Raw genomic sequence first — 19,025 nt, 5'->3', positions numbered from 1 at the left:
AACTGTTTCTAGTGCTCGTGCTTGGTCACCAGTTGTGGTCCTGTAGTATGAAAACAATTTCGGGTAGGATTGTTCATTTCTAGAGATATATGGGAGTCAAACTTCTACTAAAAACTGCTAGCGCTTTGCCGTCCTATTAATTAATTAAATACCATAACATTACTGACTGACGAAGTTTCAAATTGCTGTTTCATATCCCCACAAAATCACTGAGGTCGTCAATTCCTTTCCGAAGACCCTCCTCCCACGCCGTAGGATCCTCGTCGAGTTGCTCCGGGTCTATGTCTCTTTTGCGCTGCCGAATCCATAACTCTAAAGCACTGATCTTGTCTGCGCCATCTCGGGGAGGCAGGACACCTTGGACGGCAGCGCCAAAGAATTGTAATGCATCGTTGTATCCCAAGTCCCAGCCGTGGGCGAAGCTTTGGCGTTTGTGCGAGCTCCAGGAGCTGGAAATTTGTGACAGGGCCTTTTCAAGAAATTGCGACTGATTGGCTTTGGCTTGTTGGGTCTTCTCTCGAACCTCTGCTTGGGGCATCGTCAGGCAGCTAGGAACCTGGACTGTGCCGTTCAAGAAGTCTGTCTTGAACTGAGGAATATCGCTTTTGCAGCCTGCGAAAACTTGTTTCTTGCTTTGTTCTTGGCCGTCATCGATGTATATAGGCAAGCATGGGTCAATGGCCCTGCCTATCTTTAGAACCTCGCCATAGCATTCACACATGTCTGAGGCATTTTCACATCCCGAGGATATGGAAAGTCCAACCACCCCCGACATTCCATGGAATGTTACCTCTTGAGCCAAGAAAGCGACACAGTCCCTAGCCACTGCTCGATCTTTTTCCGAGGCACAGAGATTTATACCACTGGAGCTAGTGTGAAAGTCTATGAGAACGCCGATACCGTGAAATCGACATTTTTCGATTAGATGCTTCACGATATTCCAACAACTGTGATACACCTTTGACGGTTCCCCTTCGAAGGGTGTCCCCAGGCAGAACAGAGGCCCAAGGGAGTAGAAACTTAGTGGTATGCGAAGAGTTCTGCATTGTGCTACATCTTTGAGCCACCTGAGGTCATCGTGGGATAGAGCCGAGAGCCAGTGGGTCTCCCAAGCTCGTCTTGTTTCATCGAGTCCGTTGGACGCTATCGACCTATCCGTGCCGGAGGATCATTCAGTATCTATTTGTAGGGAAACAAGACCCACCAAAGGATAGCCTGACTGCCTGAGGGTTTCTGGTACCCACTTTTTGAGTGACTGTAACTCACTTGACCCATCTGGATCTTCCCGCGGGGTGTGATTGTTCAGGCGGGGGCCAAGAACAAAGACCGAACCCAAGCTCGCACCATATTGACTTCGGAAGCGGAAGATGTCCTGATCCCTGGGAGGAAGGGGGCAATATAGTTCCGACATGTCCAGGTCGGTAAATTCAAAGTCTTGTCAGTTAGAAACGGGGGACACTGCTCGTTAGTTGACAAGGATGTTTATAAAGACGAGAGTTGAGGACGATCTGGGGTGTAATTCAAGATGAATGGTAAGTCACATATGAGGCGGTCAGATGGAAAGCCTGGAATCGCCAGCTGCACGGGATTGTCATTCAGTCTCTTGACCTCCACAATCAGATGAGTTGCCCAAAACGGAAGCTCCTCGCCAGCAATAGTAGGGCTCCTCGCTTGATGGCGTCGTGTTCGGCCAGCTTCGAATAGAATTGGCTGCCACGTACGGGGCCTAAAGGGGGCAAAACATAACTTCTCTTTGTCGAAACAAGGTAGCGTTGCAGGCGAACCCGAAGCATGGCGGAGGGAAAGCGCCAGGTTGCTGGGGAAAACCAAGTAAAACCGTCCACTGGGTTGACGTCGTTGCCGGTTCGAGTCCATCCACCGTTCGGGCTACTAGCGAGGGGCTCCGCATTTGGCCGGGCGTCCGTGCAGCTGAAAATGTCGCCTGTCATCCTTCATTCCCAAAGCCTCGCCCCCTCCCATCTATACGTGGTCGGCAGATTAGATTATATTTTTGTCTTTGATTTCTCATTTCTTTCAGTTCTGTCAATCTATAGCTCTAGCAGTCTCTGATTGTACTGCTATCCCGAGGACCAATCAAAGTGCACAGTCATGAAGTGATGCGGATACAGTACTAGTAACAGGCAAGGCATGGAGAGAACACGGGTCGCTAAGGTCAGTCTAGTAGATTGGTGCCTCAATCTGACGGCGTGGAGCACGACATTAGAACCCCGACTAACGGCTTTTCCCTGGGATTCAGGTTGAAGATGTGACCTTGGCGCGCCGAGGCGAACAGGTGGTCGGCACCCTCCACCTCACCCCTCACCACATTATTTTCTCCCACATCCCCTCCTCAACCGACACCACGCAGCCCCAGGCCCCTGCTGCCCGGCCCAAGGAGCTCTGGATAACATACCCCATCATCTCCTTCTGTACCTGCCGCCCCACCCCCGCCGCAGCCCGCCAGCCGTCCTCAATTCGCCTCCGTTGTCGGGATTTCACATTCGTCTGCTTCTATTTCACCACCGAGAGCAAGGCGCGTGATGTCTATGAGACCATAAAATGCTGGACATGCAAGGTCGGGCGGATCGATAAGCTGTACGCCTTTACATATCGACCTCCCCCTCCGGAGCAGAAATTCAATGGCTGGGAGCTGTATGACCCGAGAAAAGAATGGAATAGACAAGGTGTCGATCGGGATGGCTCTGGCTGGCGTATCTCTCAGCTGAACACAGACTACGGGGTAAATGTCTACAAACGCAACTGTCTGGATCGTGGTATTAATTTTCGTCCTCCAGTTTTCCGCGACATACCCTGCTCTTCTACCAGTGCCCTCGTCCATTTCAGACAACACACTCAATCATGCGGGAAAGTATCGGTCCCGGGCGAGAGTCCCTGTTCTGACATATCTCCATCCCGTGAACAATTGCTCCATCACAAGAAGCTCGCAGCCCCTTGTAGGTGTGCGTCAGAACCGAAGCATTCAGGATGAAACATTGCTAGCAGCTATATTCTCGACTTCTCGTTCAGAGAGACCGCTCGCAAGCTTTACCCCATCTGGGTTTGACCCCGAATCTTCCCAAGCAACACAAGGAAATGCCTCACGCAGTCACATGCTGGCTGATCTGACGCTTCCTGAGGACTTGGAGGATGAGATGCTGACATCTTTCCCTGGAGACACGGAAGAAAGGCCGCAAATCTATGGCGCTCAACAGCACAACTTGATTGTTGACGCCCGACCCACTGTCAATGCCTTTGCCATGCAGGCGGTTGGTCTTGGGTCGGAGAACATGGACAACTATAAGTTTGCTACTAAGGCTTACCTTGGGATTGACAACATCCACGTGATGAGAGACTCCCTGAGCAAGGTGATTGATGCATTGAAAGACTCCGATGTCACTCCACTAGGCCCAAGCAAAGACCAGCTTGCACGAAGTGGTTGGTTGAAGCACATCTCCGGCATCCTGGACGGTGCTCGGTTGATTGCTCGGCAGGTTGGGCTGCAGCATTCTCACGTCTTGATTCACTGTTCAGACGGGTGGGATCGTACGAGTCAGTTGAGCGCGCTGAGTCAGGTCTGTCTCGATCCTTACTATCGAACGATGGAAGGGTTCATGGTCCTGGTAGAGAAGGACTGGCTCTCTTTTGGACACATGTTTCGGCACAGATCGGGCCACCTGAACAGTGAAAAATGGTTCCAGATCGAGAACGAGCGCATCGGGGGAGATTCCAACCGTGGGTTTGGTGAAGGTGGTGGTGCCGGTAGAGCCATCGAAAATGCATTCCTGAGCGCCAAAGGCTTCTTCAACCGAGAAAACGCCAGTCGCGACTCACTTGGGGAATCGGACGGGGAAATGCAGAACTACGACTCGGAGAACATGAAGAAGGCCACCTCCATACCCAGGACAGCTGCGGCTGAAAAGGAAGTGACCAAGGTGAAGGAGACCAGCCCCGTCTTCCATCAATTCCTCGATGCGACATACCAATTGCTATACCAGTACCCGACAAGATTCGAGTTCAACGAACGTTTCCTGCGCCGACTGTTGTACCATCTTTACTCGTGTCAATTTGGCACGTTCCTCTTCAACAGCGAGAAGGAACGTGTGGACTGGAATGCAAAGGAACGAACTCGAAGCGTATGGGACTACTTCCTAGCGCGGAGGGAGCAGTTCTCCAACCCTCAGTACGACCCTCAGATCGACGACCACAAGCGTGGGAAGGAGCGGCTTATCTTTCCGCGGATTAACGAGGTGAGGTGGTGGAGCGAGGCCTTTGGTCGGACTGATGCAGAGATGAATGGCGTGCGGTCATCTGGTTCTAGACCACCTGCCGATCGCGATGCCAGTAGTGTCGAACCATCGCCAGTCTTAACCGGCATTGAGACTGCCCACCACGCGGTCGGCGCTGGATCACCTGGCAAAGACGCCTTCAATGCTGCTTCAACTGGAATGGCGGCAGTAACTGCGGGAATCTCAAGCCTCGCATTCCCTAGGAGCAAGGAAAACAGCCCGGAAGCTAAAAGCTTGAACCCAATGGAAGTTGAGATGCAATGACCCGCTTCGGAGAAATCTACTCTTGAGAGTCCGCATACAGATCAATGTATTTACGATGGCCTACTGGGGGACGGTCAGAATAGGCCCAGAGGGGACGTGAATGTCCGTGTCATCTATGCGTGTATGCCTGTTGTTCTATTGTTTGACGCTGCATTTTCCCCAGGGAGGGAAGTAGAGTACAGTTTACCGTCGAACTATGATTGCATGAATACAAGAACGAGGTCCAGCATTGCCAGTGCCGATGCTGGATTGGGAAATAGATGGGTTTGCATGGTCTCTCCCCCAATATGTGGTCGCGTTTGGGTTAGCCGGCGCCTCTGGCAACGGATAGATATCGCGCAGACTGTCCCATGGGGCACTAGAGAGATAGAGTGACGATCCAGCCTGGGAACCGTAAGACGGGAAGGGACCGTGCCTGGACGCCTGAAATCTCAGGCGGACAGCGACCGAGCTGGCGAGCTAGGGGGGGCTTGGCGGGCCCAAAGGAGGAAAGGTGCCCGCGGAGCAGCAAGCGAGGTTGAGCCCTAGCCCAGAACCGCCAGAGGAAGCCCTAATGGCAAAAACCCCCCACTAACGCCGGACTTCTCAAAACTGACTTGACCGCCGCCGCCCATTTCGCCCTCGAACGACATCCCCTAACCGCCGTTTCCTCGCCAGTTCAAAACCCCCAGCAGAAACGCAACAATGGCCGCTGTCCAGGGAGCTATTTCGAAGCGCCGCAAGTTCGTCGCCGACGGTGTCTTCTATGCTGAGTTGAACGAGTTCTTCCAGCGCGAGCTGGCTGAGGAGGGATACTCCGGCGTCGAAGTCCGTGTCACTCCCACCGTCACCGACATCAGTACGTCGCCCGATTTATTTTGCGTTTCATCCTAGACCCAGTGTGTTGTGGAAGCCGAAAGCCGAAAATTGGAAAAAAGAAGAGGAAGAGAATCGATGGAAATTTTTATATCCGCGGAGGAAAGCAAATTGCAGGGACCGGGCTGGCGATCAACAACGGGATTGGATTGAAAAGAAAAATATGAATATAAAAGATGGAAACTGTGTCAAGTTGCTAACGGATGCTTTTCTTTTTCTTGCAGTCATCCGTGCCACCCACACCCAGGAGGTTCTCGGTGAGCAGGGCCGCCGCATCCGCGAGCTCACCTCCCTCATCCAGAAGCGCTTCAAGTTCCCCGAGAACTCCGTCTCCCTCTATGCCGCCAAGGTCCAGAACCGCGGTCTGTCCGCCGTCGCTCAGTGCGAGTCCCTCCGCTACAAGCTCCTCAACGGTCTGGCCGTCCGCAGAGCCTGCTACGGTGTTCTCCGTTTCATCATGGAGAGCGGTGCCAAGGGTTGCGAGGTTGTCGTTTCCGGAAAGCTCCGTGCTGCCCGTGCCAAGTCCATGAAGTTCACTGTACGTTGATCATATCGGAACGAAACCCTTGCACAGAAATCTCTTCGAATGGTCGAATCGGTCCCGGATCAGTGGTGGATTTCAGCAAACAACATCTCCGAAAATGCGAACAACGAAGCGACTGCCGGACCGATTCAAACCATTCGAAAAGAATCAAACCACTACGTGCATGGAACAAATCCAGGACTAACATGATCTCCAACAGGACGGTTTCATGATCCACTCCGGTCAGCCCGCCAAGGACTTCATCGACAGCGCCACCCGCCACGTTCTCCTCCGCCAGGGTGTCCTCGGTATCAAGGTTAAGATCATGCGTGGTTCCGACCCCGAGGGCAAGGCCGGCCCCCAGAAGACTCTCCCCGATGCCGTCACCATCATCGAGCCCAAGGAGGAGCAGCCCATCCTCCAGCCCATGAGCCAGGACTACGGTGCCAAGGCCCTTGCCGCTCAGCAGGCCGCCGAGCAGCAGCGTCTCGCCGAGCAGCAGGCCGAGCAGACCCAGGAGGGTGCCCCCGCCGAGGCTTACGCCCAGGAGTAAAATGGTTTCCTTTTCTTAGGCCCTGCTTCTTCTTTTCTTCCTTCCTCCTGTCCGTCCTATCCTAAACACTATATCTCTTACCTGACGCTACCAAATAAACAACTCTTATGATCCTCTTCCAAACAAAAAGCTGTTTATTTTTTTCTTCTGTCTCCTCACCTCTCTCTTCTCCCTCTCTCACCCAATGCGGCGATTGGTTGGGCGATTACGTCCAGCTTTTCTCTCACCTCGCTTGCTTTCCTACCACTAGTGAAATATCTAGGTAGGAATGACTTAAGGGATAACAAGTGATGTCCGATACGATGATGACATTTGGGGAGCGGAAGACTGCGTCAGGTATACACGTCATACGGATGTGGAACGAGAAATCGCGGCAGGGTTGGAAGCAAATGGAGCGATAGGCGTACGAAGAAAAAAATCGTTTGGTCCAGCAAAAAAAAAAGGAATATGCATTCATGATCACCTAAAGATGTTGGAGTAGTCAGTATCAGTACGTTACGTAACTGCTGTCTCGTAGTCTGGGCTGGAAGGGTCGACACGTCGTAGATAGTGCTAGTATGAAGAGTAAATATTTTTAGAAACTGGCAAATGAATCTGCCTTCAGAGTCTCGAAATTCTTTTTGCTTTTGATTGTATCCTCTTGCTAACTTGGGTAATAATCGATCATGGCATCAGCTATTTTCTATAACATCTATCGTCTACGCATGTCCTTGCTTGATCTTCCGTCGTCGCTCAGAGGAAAGCTTCGATGTTGATCTCCAAAGTGCTGACAGGGTACTTCAACTCGTAGTTCTCCAGCACTGTGGGGTGCAGGATACCGAAGGCACCAATGACATGGTCTTTGCCGGCTATCCGGACGTGAACGGATGCGGCGTGGCCGGGGAAGTATGTAGGCTCTGGGTTTTCAGTTAGCAAGCTCAAAAGGGGCTCTTTCAGGTGTCGTTCTCGGTAGCTTACCATCGAGCTCTTCAATCCAGTACTGAGAATCGCTCATAGCCGAGTTCTCAAGACCCTCTTCGCCAGTCATGAAGGCGCTCTTGAGCATGGCCATGACGCGGTCCAGAAGACCGTGGACAACCTCGAATCCACTGGTCTTGCCGTACCAGGCGGCGGCAAAGTGCCTCTCGTTGCGGCTCTTACGCTCCAGAGACACGTCCTTGAAAGCAACGTCGCTGACCTCGAAGATCTTCATGGGCACTGCATGGTGCTTGTTCTCACGGATGGTCTTCAGCAGACCAGGCAGCAAGCTCGTGCGGACAACCTGGAACTCCGTGGTCTTGGGGTTGGCCAACTTGACGGCGGTGTTTCCGTCGTCCTTGCGGTTGAGCCAAGCAAAGTTCTCGTCGTGCGAGCACAAGATCAGCGGCAGCACCTCAGACCAGCCTGCCATAGCGGCCTCCGTGCGCACAATATCGGTGAGCTTGTTGATGGGAAGAGGCTGGGCGACAGTACCGGACTTGCTGGGGAAAGACCGGGGAAGAGAGTTGAAGCCGTAGGCAATGGCGACGTCCTCCATGATATCTGCCTGGTGGAGCACATCGGCTCTGGTCGGGGGAACGAAAACATCGATCAAGTCAGAAGACGTAGCAGAGGGCTTCGCATCGTAAGCCATCTTCTTCAGAAGAGTGCAGATCTCTTCGGGGGAGAGCTCCAATCCGCAGCACTGGTTGAGGTAAGAAACCTCGGCATGTGCCGTCCGGGGGGCAATGTCTGGCACGATTCTGGTCTCGTTGTTGTGCTCAGAGATCACCTTAACGGGCTCAATCCTATTTGTCCTGTAAGTATGACTTGTATCCCAGCGACCAGACGAGACGGGGACCTACGTGAAAGGCTCAGAGGTGTATTGGGAGAACATGGAAACCATGATCCGGTTCACGATCTCGAGCTTCGTCTTGTCAAGCGCAGTAATCTCGATGAAGATGTTCTTGGTGTCCAGGGTGATCTTCGAATGATCACCGTTGATGATAGGAGGGAGAGAGCACACGGTCCTCTTCGAGTCGTAGATCACCGGGTAGACGGGGGAGTCGCGAATGATATGCAGGTACTTGCCCAGATGCTTGTCTTTCTGTTACAGAGTAAGGGCCCGGTTTGTTCGTCAAATCAAGTACACAAGAATCATACCTCATAGAAAGCCATCAACTCCTCGCCATTCATTTCCTTGGTCTGGTTGAGAGGGACAAACTTGATGTCCTTGGGGGGAAGCGCCTCGTATGTGAAGGGTCCCTGGATGGTGTCCAAGTCGTGGGTACCGATCGACACGAGGGTTCTTTGCCGGGCGAGGTTCTGGTGGAGCTTATCTTGCAGAGCGATGAAGGATTCGTAACGCGCTTGGTCGAACTTCACATTGCGGAGAATGGCACCGGAGACGAGAGGACGGATCTTCATGGTCTATTCCAAAGCATTAGCTCCCGCTATGTCGAGCCGAACTCCCAACCATGACTCACATCCTCCTTAACGATAATCGTCTGAAGTTCTCCATTGGCAGGCTCGACCAGTTTGTAGTTGGGGATAGGCTGGCGGCCCAGGAAGATGTTGAGCATGAGGGAGATACCCTCGAAGCACAGCAGATCATAGCTGTAAGTCACTCAATATATGAACTCTACACCATCAAAGACATCGCGGGTGCGTACCGGTTGGCGGGGATCTCAATCTTGAGCTGCGGGGGTTCCTGCTTTCCGTTCACGATCGGTCTGTCGGAGTTTGTGGTCTAAATCTTGTCAACACTGCGACTCGCAAGGGGCGAGGAAGGTGAAGGGATGTTTTACGTCTTCATCAAGTTCAATGCCTGTTCACAGTAGCAGTCAGCGCATTGCCCCGCCAAACCCGGTTCAATATGTCCGACTTACCGAATTCGAAGCACAGCTCGTCAAACTCCTCGGTGGTGTAGCTAGAGCACCTGGTCAGCACAGAGGACAAAATATACAGTGGACAAAGTGCGCATACTCCCGGCCGAGCGCCTTGAAAAGCGCTTCCTTGTCGACGGAGATAGTAGGCATGGTGATAGCGGGGGATGAGTCAAGACAGAGTAACAAGAAAAGCCAGCAAACGAGAATTCAACAGACTTCCTGGGATTAGGAATTGTCTGGATAGGGTCCACCACGTCTGGGACGGCACGAGTTCAGCGGGGGAAAGGACGAACAACAAGAGCGCGGACTTCAGTCGGACTGGCTGCCACCGTTTGGGTAAGTAAGTAGTCGTAGTCTACTAAAGTCTTTTGTTCCCCGTTGGGGCTTGACCCTCTTCCCAGGCGGCGGCGGCACCCAAGCCACCCGAAAGGCACCGCCACAGGCAGTCACCCCTCCTTCTCCTTTCTACTGACCTCACCGGACTCGAACTCCGGTACGGGACAGTACACCGCCTGCTTGCGCTCTCCTCACCAGCCACAGAATGCTTCCAAGTCGAAAGTAACCTCCAGCAGCCCATCCCGTCACCTTCGTAATCTCCCCCCCCCTCAAGTGCCGCCCACAGAACAGCTTGATATCCCCATTTCCAAGATCTTTTGCATATCCCCCACACATTCCACCCGGGGGTATCTTGATTCTTACGATTGTCAAAGGTTGGACCATAACTATCTAGTCCCGGTCCAATTGTTCGAGGTATGATGCTCTCGCTGCTGTTGTTGCTCAAGTGTCCTGCGGCGGCCCAAACCCCACGAAACCTCGCTCCGGGGTTCTCACTGACCTCTATCTCTTCTTCTCCCACCACGCCCCTCCCGCTAACACGGACTATTCCGGTTTCGAATAGGTCCTCGGACATTACCGTTCCATCACACGATATCCCTTCCCTTACAGATCGCCTGCTCTCAGGAAATATTCGTCGTGTTCGCGTGCGAGCGGGTCGGATCGTAGCCTGAGCGAGGACTTGGACCGGTCATATCCTTGCCTCTCTGCTTGTTCCCTAATTCTCAAGCTCACATCTACATATCATTTTCGCAATGGAGGGTCAGGGTGAAAACGACGAGCTCTACCCTATCGCCGTCCTTATTGATGAGTTGAAGGTATAGTCGCCCTCGTGATCGTCCTATCCCTGACCCTCGAGCATCGGTGGTCCTAATTCTTGAATCCCTCAGCATGACGATGTACTTCTCCGCCTCAATGCCATCCACCGTCTGTCGACTATCGCCTTGGCTTTAGGGCCCGAAAGGACCCGAGAGGAACTGATTCCTTTCCTTGATGGTTAGTACCGGCAAAGCAAGAGGGATGGTCTGGCCAAAGCACACCCCTAACACCTGCGTCATAGATTCTGTCGAAGATGAAGATGAAGTCTTGACCGCACTAAGTGAGGAGCTGGGAAATTTCATAGAATATGTTGGTGGTCCGGAGTACGGGCATGTACTCCTCTCTCCGCTCGAGAACCTGGCCGCTATCGAAGAGCCTCTGGTCAGAGAGAAGGTAGGAATCTACAACCGGTCTCGTTCGTCACCGGACCCTCGTGGTAACCGTATTCTAGGCCGTGGAGTCTCTCAACAAGATCGGTGAACAGCTGTCCGAGAAACAAGTCGAAGAGAACTTCATCCCTATGGTTCTACGCCTGTCAAAAGCCGACTGGTTCACCTCCAAGGTTTCCGCGACCGGCCTCTACTGTGTCCCCTACAGGAAAGCTACCCAGGCATCACAGCAAACTCTCCGGCAATATTATGCAGGCCTCGTGCATGACGACACACCGATGGTGAGGAGACAGTCGGGGAATAACTTGGCGAAGTTTATCAAAGAATTGAATACCCAGATCGTTATCGACGAAATGATACCCCTGTTTCAACATCTCGCAACCGATGAGCAGGACAGTGTGCGCTTGCTTACGGTTGACGTTCTCATCTCGATCGCGGAGGAAATCCCCAAGGAACAGCAGCCCAGCCATGGTGTCCTTTTGACCTCCTTGCGAAACTTGTTCGAGGATAAGAGTTGGAGGGTGCGGTACATGGTTGCTGACAGATATGAGAAGGTACTATCGTCCTGGCAGTATTCGGTCGTACCTTGGATTATTCTGACCTCATTGATAGATCGCTAAAGCCGTGCATGAAGAAGTTGTGACTCGTGACATGGTTCCCTCTTTTGTCAAGCTTTTGAAGGACACCGAGGCCGAAGTCCGTACTGCCATTGCCGGCCAAATTCCAGGTATGAATTTTGCGCGCCCCAATCCTCCCAGCCCCCAAGGCGTTATCGTCGACTAAGTACGTCATAGGCTTCTGCAACCTGATTGACCGGGAGACCTTACTTAATGAGATCATGACTAGCGTGGAGGATCTGGTTTCGGATCCATCTCAGCATGTGCGCGCGGCGCTTGGTACTCAGATCAGTGGCCTTGCACCAATCCTTGGCAAGGATGAGTTAGTACCACTTATTCAAAGGTGTCATCGGGTTAGATTGCTTACATTCTGCTCAGGACCATCGCACACCTCCTTCCTATGTTCTTGCAAATGCTCAAAGATGAATTCCCGGATGTTCGCCTGCACATCATCTCGAAGCTGGAATTGGTTAACAAGGGTAGGCAGGAGATACGCATCCCTTAACGCAAAGTACTTATGCTAATCGCAACAGTCATCGGTATCGATCTCCTCAGCCAGTCGCTTCTCCCGGCTATTGTCCAGCTGGCTGAAGACAAGCAATGGCGAGTTCGTCTCGCAATCATCGAATACATCCCCTTGCTGGCAAGCCAATTGGGAGTTCAGTTCTTTGACGAGCAACTCAGTGATCTCTGCATGGGCTGGCTCGGTGATACCGTGTTTTCAATCCGGGAGGCTGCTACTCAGAACCTGAGGAAGCTGACGGAGGTATTCGGCGTGGACTGGGCAAAGGGCTCCATCATCCCTAAAGTGATGGCCATGGGCCAACATCCCAACTACCTGTACAGAATGACAACATGCTTCGCCATCTCCGTATGTGGATTAACCTTTTCGACAAAACGTTCACCTGCTAACTTGACCTTAGACTCTTGCCCCTGTCGTCTCGCTGGATATCATTGAAAACTCGATTCTTCCCATCTTGGATAGACTCGTCTCGGACGAGATCCCCAACATCCGCTTCAATGTGGCCAAGTCATATGCCGTATTGATCGATACCCTGCGACGCCTACCCGCAGAGGGAACCATCACAGATCTGGAGAAGGCCGGCAAAACCGCCACGCCAACTCCGCGGGGACAGGATCTCATCCAGCAAAGAATTCTCCCCAGTTTGGAGAAGCTGCAAGAAGACGAAGACGTCGACGTTCGGTACTTTGCAACGACTGCCGCAGGCGGCCACGAGGAAGTCATGCAGACTTCACCGTAGGCTACTTTCCCGACTCGGCGTAGGCCAGCAGCTGCATGTTATTGCAAAGCACCTTGGGTGTGAGTGGAATAATATCACGGCACTCGCACTAATTTGGGTGGAATTTCAGTTTTGTCAAACTTAGAAATGGTCAGAGCGTCTGACTGGTACGAAATGCTCATGGCGTTCTAAATGTAGAGTCTTTTGGTCCACGATCAACAATCCTGCAAAAATCAAACCATGTCTCCCCTGTATGTAATTGTAATTGCGTGGCGCCGATACTTACGCAGGCCTCGACTCCCCTTCGGCATCATGTGATCCCGACTCAGGATGCGCTATTTCCGGAAAGCCGTCGGCGAAAGCCAGGCATCCGTTTATTAATCCTCGGTCCACGTGTAGTTCCTGAGCTGGGAATAGTTACTGGATTTCCCAAACCCCCTAACATCGCCGGAGGCATTGCTTTGTTTCTTCTTTTCGTTCATCTTTTCTTCGCAGCCGTAGGCGCAATGTCGTTCTCATGGCCATGGCATTTCGTGGCCCTCTCAGACGTTGAGAAGCAGGAGCGCCGGGAGCTTCTGGATTTACGTGGAGTCTACGCTCAATGCTCTGTTTTGGTTGCTCTTGTTCTCGTGCGGGTATATAAAATGACTTTGGGGGCTGCGCCCGCCACCGAAAAGCCGACTGAGAGGCGCACACGGCGCAAGAACCTGCAAAGGTCCTGGCTAGACTCGCCGCCATTTGCTGGCTGGATGGAGACCAAAAGACAGTATATTATCTGCCTAATCTGGCTCGGCTGGCTTCTGGGTCTTTCTGTATGGAATTCTGGTGAAGGTGGGTTAATACTTTCCCCATTGAGATGGTAGTATCGGATATGGTCAAGCTTGGAGCCTAGACAATTAAAACACAGGGTGATTATGTTCATCTGGACTCCGATTTGCCAGAGTCCATTTGTCCATCCAAGCTCCCGCCAAGTCCCTTACTCTCATCCATATCTCATCCTGGAGACACAAGCTAAACTGTCATTGTTTCGAGCAGATTACCTCCACTTCACCAAAGCTCTGGCCCATGTCAGCCTTTCCCAACTTCCCTTGCAGGTGCTCATGTCACCAGCCTTGTACATGAGCCCATCGCCAGGATCGCCATCAGTCGTGTCGGTTCTAACCTCCGTTCCGCAACCCACCATCAATGCCTACCATCGTCTATTTGGTAGATTGGTCCTTGCGCCATTGCTTGTCGCCCATGCCCTTTTGTACGACTCATTCTTTCTACAGTCGAGCCACCCGGACTTCGGAACTCTCTTTGCGAAGCGCGTCCAGGATACTGACGTCCAGTGGGGAATTGCTGCAGTCACCATGGTCTTTGCGGCCGTTTGGTTCGCTCGTCCTGCAGCGATGCCTCGCTGGGTGCGCTGGTTGAAACCCTCGTCCGCCAAAACTAGACAACAGATCTTCTACATCGGGCATGTGTCGATTGTGGGAGTGTTGGAACTTGCGGCCTTCTCTCATGTTTCGGTGGCACGGGTCTATATCCTTGAGTCCTTGTTGAGCTCGGCGATTAATTTCGGATGTTGCTGGTTGATGCAGTAGATGGGGCTCGGTGCGGGTGCTAGTAATTCATTAGACAGGCCTGGTGACGACAGTAGATCGTGAAGCTCCTGAAAGTCTAACCTGCAGCTGTCTAGCGCGGCAATGGTCAAGAATTATTAGTCTAAGTAGACAATTCCAGCAATACTATGGCTCAAGTATGGGGTTGATGTGGAATTCAACGAACTGTGGTATAATATGAGTATCTTGTCAGAGCCTTTTCGGTCTAACACATAGTATATACTATCAAGGTTTCAATTGAAAACGACGTTATATATCTTAGCTTGTGACTTGTGGAGTTCCCCAGAGAGGACGACAAAATATAAACCCACGAAGTTTCTTAAAGAGAATAGTGCGGAAGATGAAACTTGACGTGATATATAAAAGGGCCTTTTCAAGCTCTTATCATGATAAATCGAAAACGAACCATGCCACCATACCAAGCAGGTCAACTACTTGGTTGCATATCTTGGTGGAACAGTATAGGCAGCACGGCTGTTTCCTCTCACAAGTCTCTTGACTAGCATGTTCATGCATGATGAAGCAGCAGTACAATATAATTCTAAGTGCTGGAGCTGAGAACTTGCCAAGCAAAGCTCACTTGGGAGCAATCGTAGCCCAGACTAATTTCTTTATGAAAAGTTTGTGAGGCTAACAACGCGGGTCTCTGGCGTGAGTGATCGATCAATCACGAACTGGAAGGAACTATACTCGCTGAGTCGTCGTGCACTTTCCCTTCCCATCAAGGATTCTTTAAAGACCTGAGTTATTCTTCATTGTATCACGCTTGGAAGAGAACAGGATCCCCTGACCAATTCCAATTTTTTCAAAGATCCACGTTCAGCCCAACTGTTTGTCTCTGGTGGATTTTGCCATCCTTCCTACTTTGCATTCATCGGCCTGTTGTATTTCCCTAGGCACAGTCATGCTCAAGTACGACATCCCCACTCTGCTGTCCCTCAGCCAAAACGCACGAGTCGACCTCACCAAATTCAGTGACCAAGCACTTGGCAGTAAGTATCTTCCAGCCTAGGTAGGAAGCTTGTGGCAGCAACAACTTTCTCGCTAACACTGCTTTTCTCTTTTGTCGGATTCGCAGACAATCTGCTTCGACAACGCAAAGCCAGCACAAGTGTTCTGTCCGAGCAGCCAGTCAACCGGTCGAGGAACGCATCAAATCTCTCACGCCAGAGCGAACGGACTCTTTCAATCCTTGAGCCTACCTTGCTCCATCCCTGTCGACAGCCAAGTGATCCACCGCAAGGGATTCGGGCACACGCTGATGCCGGGTTTGCTCGGTTTCTGAAGGAGCATACGTCCCCGAAGCACCAGCGTGTCACGGCAGGTGGTCGAATCGTCCCAATGGAGCCGCCTCAATCACCCACTCCCAAGACGAAACAGCCTGTGCACAGCATTAATGTAAAGACCGGCGATGAGAAGGTATCCAACGCTTCATCGAGAAATGATAATAGAAGCAAGCTTGAGAATAGACAGCTGCTGCCAAATGATACCACCGTAAGTGTTGACATCTCCAAGGCGGCATCGCAGCTGGGTGGAACTCATACTAACATACTTGCCATGACATCTCAGGCTGCGGGGACAATTGACCAGCAGTTTTCAGGCTGTGGACAAACACCAGACCTCTTGTCTGCGGCAGCCACCGCGGGTCTGTTTGCCCCACCTAGTTTTCCTTGGTCGATGGATGCCCAGCAAGTGCCTCAAGTTGGCCTACAAGCTCCTGATGTCAATTTATCAGCGGCCTCGGATCATGCTTTGTATGGCTTGGGGGCAGATCCACTTGCATGGCTTCCGACCATGTATCAAGCTTTGAGTACCCGAGGCCCTATGGCTTCTTCCATGCCAGCAGTCCAGCCATATCCACTTGTCACATCATCTTCCGACTTCTCTGCGGGGAGCAACACCAGCAGCGGAGGGACCGCCTCCGTCTTTAGTCAACTTCCGCCTGGATTCGACTCCCTGTATCCCTCCCTTGGGCTTCAGTGGAATCAATATACCGGTGGACAACTCTCGGTTCTCAATCAATCAATGATGCCCAACACTCTTCAGACACCATCCTATCAAAAGTCTCTGGAAGATGCTGCCAAAGAGCACCAGTCTCTCACCGGCCAGCTTTCACGTCTCGACAGGTATATGGCCATGCACAGTTGGGATCTAGATCCAAGTTCGAAAAAGCTCTTGGTTGAGCAGCGGATGTGTTTGGTGAGAGAGTTAGATGCCGTCAGAATATACAGAGAACATCTGGAGTGGGCTTCTGGAAGATTGAACTCAAGCATTTCAGCGAAACAGAATGTGACAAACGCTGCTCCAGTGTATGCCACCAGTAGTCTTCTGGGCAGTCAAACTCTGATGAGCCCCGGTCTATGTGCACCCAGCTCGAGTTGCGCGATTCCAGCGTTACCTATGCTGCCAATAGCAAACGCGCTTCAGCATCCGCTCTCTCTCAACGAGCCAGTCAACTCAGCCATTCCGTTCCACGCCGTGCCAGATACTCATCTATACAGCAACAATACTTGCCCAACAGACGTGCGAGCAAGCCGTAACTCATTCAGAGAGACGGACTTTTCGTACACCACACGCATCGAACCTATGAGATCAGACAAGCAGGCGCAGACATATGGCGAGGTTAAATCAAGAGATCCCGGCGGGACTGGATGGAAGACACCTACTAAGATAGCACCTTCAGATGTTCGCAAGGTGTATCATCATATTGAGGATGCCACTCGTCGAGGCGAATCCCTGGACGGACTACAATTGCTCAAAGAGCTCTCTGATGCTACCTCCAGGCTAGTCAAGCAAAGGAGAGATGAGCTTCAAGAGTCGCGCAGATCACTACCAACAGTGCCTGGCAAACAGAGCCACAAGGTTCATGCAGGCAATGAGACCTATGCAGTGAAGGGATTGTCGGATGGACATGAGACGTATGCACCACTGGAACGGCACTCAAGGAAGGCCTGGAAGTCTGGGAACGAGTTGCGAAGGCCTGTGACACACGGAAAAAAGGCCCCATTCGTGAGTGAGGCGGATGATGAAGATGATGGTGTATCCATTGCATCATACTTGTCAACGACGGACTCGTGGGCCACTATGCATGAAAAAGAGTGAGTGCCCTCGTGTTACACCACTTGGCAATGCTGTTGGGACCCCCTAACTCTTACTAGTAGTCGCCACCTTGACAGAAAGCTACTAGAGAGCAAAGGCAAGAGGGTGTATCGAGAAGTTCTGACCGAAAGGTAGGAAGCCTGAGGATGATATGGACAGGCAAGCTGATTGTATCCTGCAGCAGGCCACGCGGCCCATTCGAACATTCTGCCGTAGCTGCTGAAGCCCTTAGATTGACTATCCAGCGTGTTGAAGGCCAGAACCGCAGCATTGTAGGCGAGCATGCGACATACAAGCCACGCAGCCCTGCACCATTGGTTAACCCGACTGATCCGGCGAGACAGGCGAGCATGGAGGATATGAGACAGCCCTATCCCCAGCTTCTCACACAATATTTCAACAAGGATCGGGGGCTAGCCTTCCAGAAAACGGCTGCCTTGGCTGTCTCTCAGAATGTGAATGCACATGGGTTTCTGCCCCCTTTCGAAGGCCTGGGAAATGCACCTAATAAGCACAGGGCCGCGCCGATGGATATCTCTGAAAGTGGCAGATATCTGCTGAGTGGAAAGGCCTCAAGCTCCAACCAGCATGACGGACCACGGCCAAAAGAAAAGAATGCTCTATTCCTCGCAAAGCAAGTCTAACAGCCATGGCGGAGTGTGGTGGAGCAAGGTTCCCGTGGCGTTCACCTTTGCGTTCTCCTCTGAAACAGATGATCAGGAGAACCATCCACAAGCAAATCGGCGGTGTGTTCAGGAGCAGTAGGTTGCAATCGGCGTTGGAGAAGCAGTTGGAGATATGAGTGTATGGCATCATTGTATTACATGTATTAAGGGATCCTCTTGTCCTGGACGTTTGGGCCCCATCTGATTGGAGTGTATCTTAGCATGAGAGATTGTTTAGCCTATTCGATGTGTGGTGCTTAGGCATTATGGTCGGAGACTCTAGGTGGAAGGTCAGTTATCATGCTTTCCAGAGGAGAGCCAGATGAATCCGGCGTGGTCAGTCCAACTGGGGCTGTTGTTTGTGATTACCCGGGCGAATTTGCTCAACTACTATGTACGAATATAACTTCGTTACTGGAGAATCGGCCATGGACAGGAAGAGCAGATCGTTACTCTATAGTGAAGGAGGAGGGCCCTCCTTGCGTGGATGATGGATTCCCCCACATCCCACCTCCGTTGTCCTACTGGTCCGCCTCAGCCACACCCCGCAAAAGATGTGAGGTCGCATCTCGTATCCTTGATTCGACCCGAGCGAGCAGCGAGACCTACCATTCCGGTACGTGTATGGAATCTAGAGGACTCTCTTCGAGCCTCGACCGGCTTTTTCGGGGGTGGGGGGGAGAATGCAACAGAGTCAGCGATGGCTGTGTTTCTGAGGCGAACCCACAGCTTAGCGGCGCAGCGCACGGTGAGGGAGGTGGCCAATTCGGGAGGTGGAATGGAGTGCCTGGCGACCCTATCAAACGACCGGGAAGGCCCCATGGGATGGCCAGCACCCATGGGTGATCGAAAACGTCCAGAAGTGCAATGGGCATCCAGTGTGGCAAGGCACCAGCCAATCTGCACCGCTCTTGGAGGGGGACGATCGGAT

General features: G+C 52.1%; 7 protein-coding genes across 7 annotated transcripts; 5 read left to right on the top strand and 2 right to left on the bottom strand.

Moving 5' to 3' along the window:
• Positions 1-95: 95 nt before the first annotated feature.
• On the bottom strand, positions 96-1,837 carry BO80DRAFT_493826 (uncharacterized protein). Its single transcript, XM_025723840.1, has 2 exons — positions 1,245-1,837; positions 96-1,151 (listed from the first exon to the last, which is right to left on the bottom strand). Exons 1-2 carry the CDS (start codon positions 1,409-1,411, stop codon positions 191-193), a joined length of 1,128 nt encoding a protein of 375 aa, XP_025575282.1. The 5' UTR covers positions 1,412-1,837; the 3' UTR covers positions 96-190.
• Positions 1,838-1,959: 122 nt separating this feature from the next.
• BO80DRAFT_465034 (phosphatidylinositol-3-phosphatase YMR1) lies at positions 1,960-4,819 on the top strand. The gene is made up of 3 exons (XM_025722691.1): positions 1,960-2,172; positions 2,258-2,740; positions 2,796-4,819. The coding sequence occupies exons 1-3, from the start codon at positions 2,149-2,151 to the stop codon at positions 4,548-4,550; spliced, it is 2,262 nt and encodes a 753-aa protein (XP_025575281.1). The 5' UTR covers positions 1,960-2,148; the 3' UTR covers positions 4,551-4,819.
• A 335-nt stretch (positions 4,820-5,154) lies between these two features.
• On the top strand, positions 5,155-6,679 carry BO80DRAFT_425351 (40S ribosomal protein uS3). Its single transcript, XM_025719499.1, has 3 exons — positions 5,155-5,388; positions 5,630-5,943; positions 6,149-6,679. The coding sequence occupies exons 1-3, from the start codon at positions 5,235-5,237 to the stop codon at positions 6,479-6,481; spliced, it is 801 nt and encodes a 266-aa protein (XP_025575280.1). The 5' UTR covers positions 5,155-5,234; the 3' UTR covers positions 6,482-6,679.
• A 398-nt stretch (positions 6,680-7,077) lies between these two features.
• On the bottom strand, positions 7,078-9,691 carry BO80DRAFT_407484 (phenylalanine--tRNA ligase subunit beta). Its single transcript, XM_025717807.1, has 9 exons — positions 9,425-9,691; positions 9,328-9,368; positions 9,247-9,266; positions 9,112-9,188; positions 8,926-9,055; positions 8,603-8,869; positions 8,305-8,546; positions 7,439-8,247; positions 7,078-7,377 (listed from the first exon to the last, which is right to left on the bottom strand). The coding sequence occupies exons 1-9, from the start codon at positions 9,475-9,477 to the stop codon at positions 7,214-7,216; spliced, it is 1,803 nt and encodes a 600-aa protein (XP_025575279.1). The 5' UTR covers positions 9,478-9,691; the 3' UTR covers positions 7,078-7,213.
• A 724-nt stretch (positions 9,692-10,415) lies between these two features.
• Positions 10,416-12,747, top strand: BO80DRAFT_355718 (protein phosphatase 2A structural subunit TPD3; the record flags this gene model as incomplete). The annotated part of the gene is made up of 9 exons (XM_025715765.1): positions 10,416-10,478; positions 10,551-10,656; positions 10,721-10,872; positions 10,931-11,422; positions 11,481-11,595; positions 11,663-11,807; positions 11,864-11,964; positions 12,019-12,356; positions 12,409-12,747. 9 exons carry the CDS (start codon positions 10,416-10,418, stop codon positions 12,745-12,747), a joined length of 1,851 nt encoding a protein of 616 aa, XP_025575278.1.
• Positions 12,748-13,108: 361 nt separating this feature from the next.
• On the top strand, positions 13,109-14,590 carry BO80DRAFT_382467 (putative metalloreductase Fre8). The gene is made up of 2 exons (XM_025716894.1): positions 13,109-13,557; positions 13,762-14,590. The coding sequence occupies exons 1-2, from the start codon at positions 13,233-13,235 to the stop codon at positions 14,310-14,312; spliced, it is 876 nt and encodes a 291-aa protein (XP_025575277.1). The 5' UTR covers positions 13,109-13,232; the 3' UTR covers positions 14,313-14,590.
• Positions 14,591-15,234: 644 nt separating this feature from the next.
• On the top strand, positions 15,235-18,073 carry BO80DRAFT_356086 (uncharacterized protein; the record flags this gene model as incomplete). The annotated part of the gene is made up of 4 exons (XM_025715777.1): positions 15,235-15,322; positions 15,409-17,428; positions 17,492-17,560; positions 17,611-18,073. 4 exons carry the CDS (start codon positions 15,235-15,237, stop codon positions 18,071-18,073), a joined length of 2,640 nt encoding a protein of 879 aa, XP_025575276.1.
• Between the last annotated feature and the right edge of the window lie 952 nt (positions 18,074-19,025).

The sequence above is a fragment of the Aspergillus ibericus genome (genome assembly GCF_003184845.1).
Source record: "Aspergillus ibericus CBS 121593 unplaced genomic scaffold BO80scaffold_20, whole genome shotgun sequence".
Classification (NCBI taxonomy): domain Eukaryota; kingdom Fungi; phylum Ascomycota; class Eurotiomycetes; order Eurotiales; family Aspergillaceae; genus Aspergillus; species Aspergillus ibericus.
Note: the sequence above shows the minus strand (reverse complement) of the source record. Positions and strands in the feature narration are given on the sequence as shown.

Bases quoted from the DNA above. Each gene is read 5' to 3' on its own strand.
- BO80DRAFT_493826 (XM_025723840.1), bottom strand. From the start codon at position 1,411: ATGTCGGAACTATATTGCCCCCTTCCTCCCAGGGATCAGGACATCTTC. The intron at 1,152-1,244 runs GTGGGTACCAGA...CGGCACGGATAG, and splicing joins GAGTTACAGTCACTCAAAAA to GTCGATAGCGTCCAACGGAC.
- BO80DRAFT_465034 (XM_025722691.1), top strand. From the start codon at position 2,149: ATGGAGAGAACACGGGTCGCTAAG. The intron at 2,173-2,257 runs GTCAGTCTAGTA...CCTGGGATTCAG, and splicing joins AGAGAACACGGGTCGCTAAG to GTTGAAGATGTGACCTTGGC. The intron at 2,741-2,795 runs GTAAATGTCTAC...TTCGTCCTCCAG, and splicing joins AGCTGAACACAGACTACGGG to TTTTCCGCGACATACCCTGC.
- BO80DRAFT_425351 (XM_025719499.1), top strand. From the start codon at position 5,235: ATGGCCGCTGTCCAGGGAGCTATTTCGAAGCGCCGCAAGTTCGTCGCC. The intron at 5,389-5,629 runs GTACGTCGCCCG...TTTTTCTTGCAG, and splicing joins TCCCACCGTCACCGACATCA to TCATCCGTGCCACCCACACC. The intron at 5,944-6,148 runs GTACGTTGATCA...GATCTCCAACAG, and splicing joins CCAAGTCCATGAAGTTCACT to GACGGTTTCATGATCCACTC.
- BO80DRAFT_407484 (XM_025717807.1), bottom strand. From the start codon at position 9,477: ATGCCTACTATCTCCGTCGACAAGGAAGCGCTTTTCAAGGCGCTCGGC. The intron at 9,189-9,246 runs GTAAAACATCCC...GACAAGATTTAG, and splicing joins GCATTGAACTTGATGAAGAC to ACCACAAACTCCGACAGACC. The intron at 8,870-8,925 runs GTGAGTCATGGT...GCTTTGGAATAG, and splicing joins CGATTATCGTTAAGGAGGAT to ACCATGAAGATCCGTCCTCT.
- BO80DRAFT_382467 (XM_025716894.1), top strand. From the start codon at position 13,233: ATGTCGTTCTCATGGCCATGGCATTTCGTGGCCCTCTCAGACGTTGAG. The intron at 13,558-13,761 runs GTGGGTTAATAC...TGTTTCGAGCAG, and splicing joins TGTATGGAATTCTGGTGAAG to ATTACCTCCACTTCACCAAA.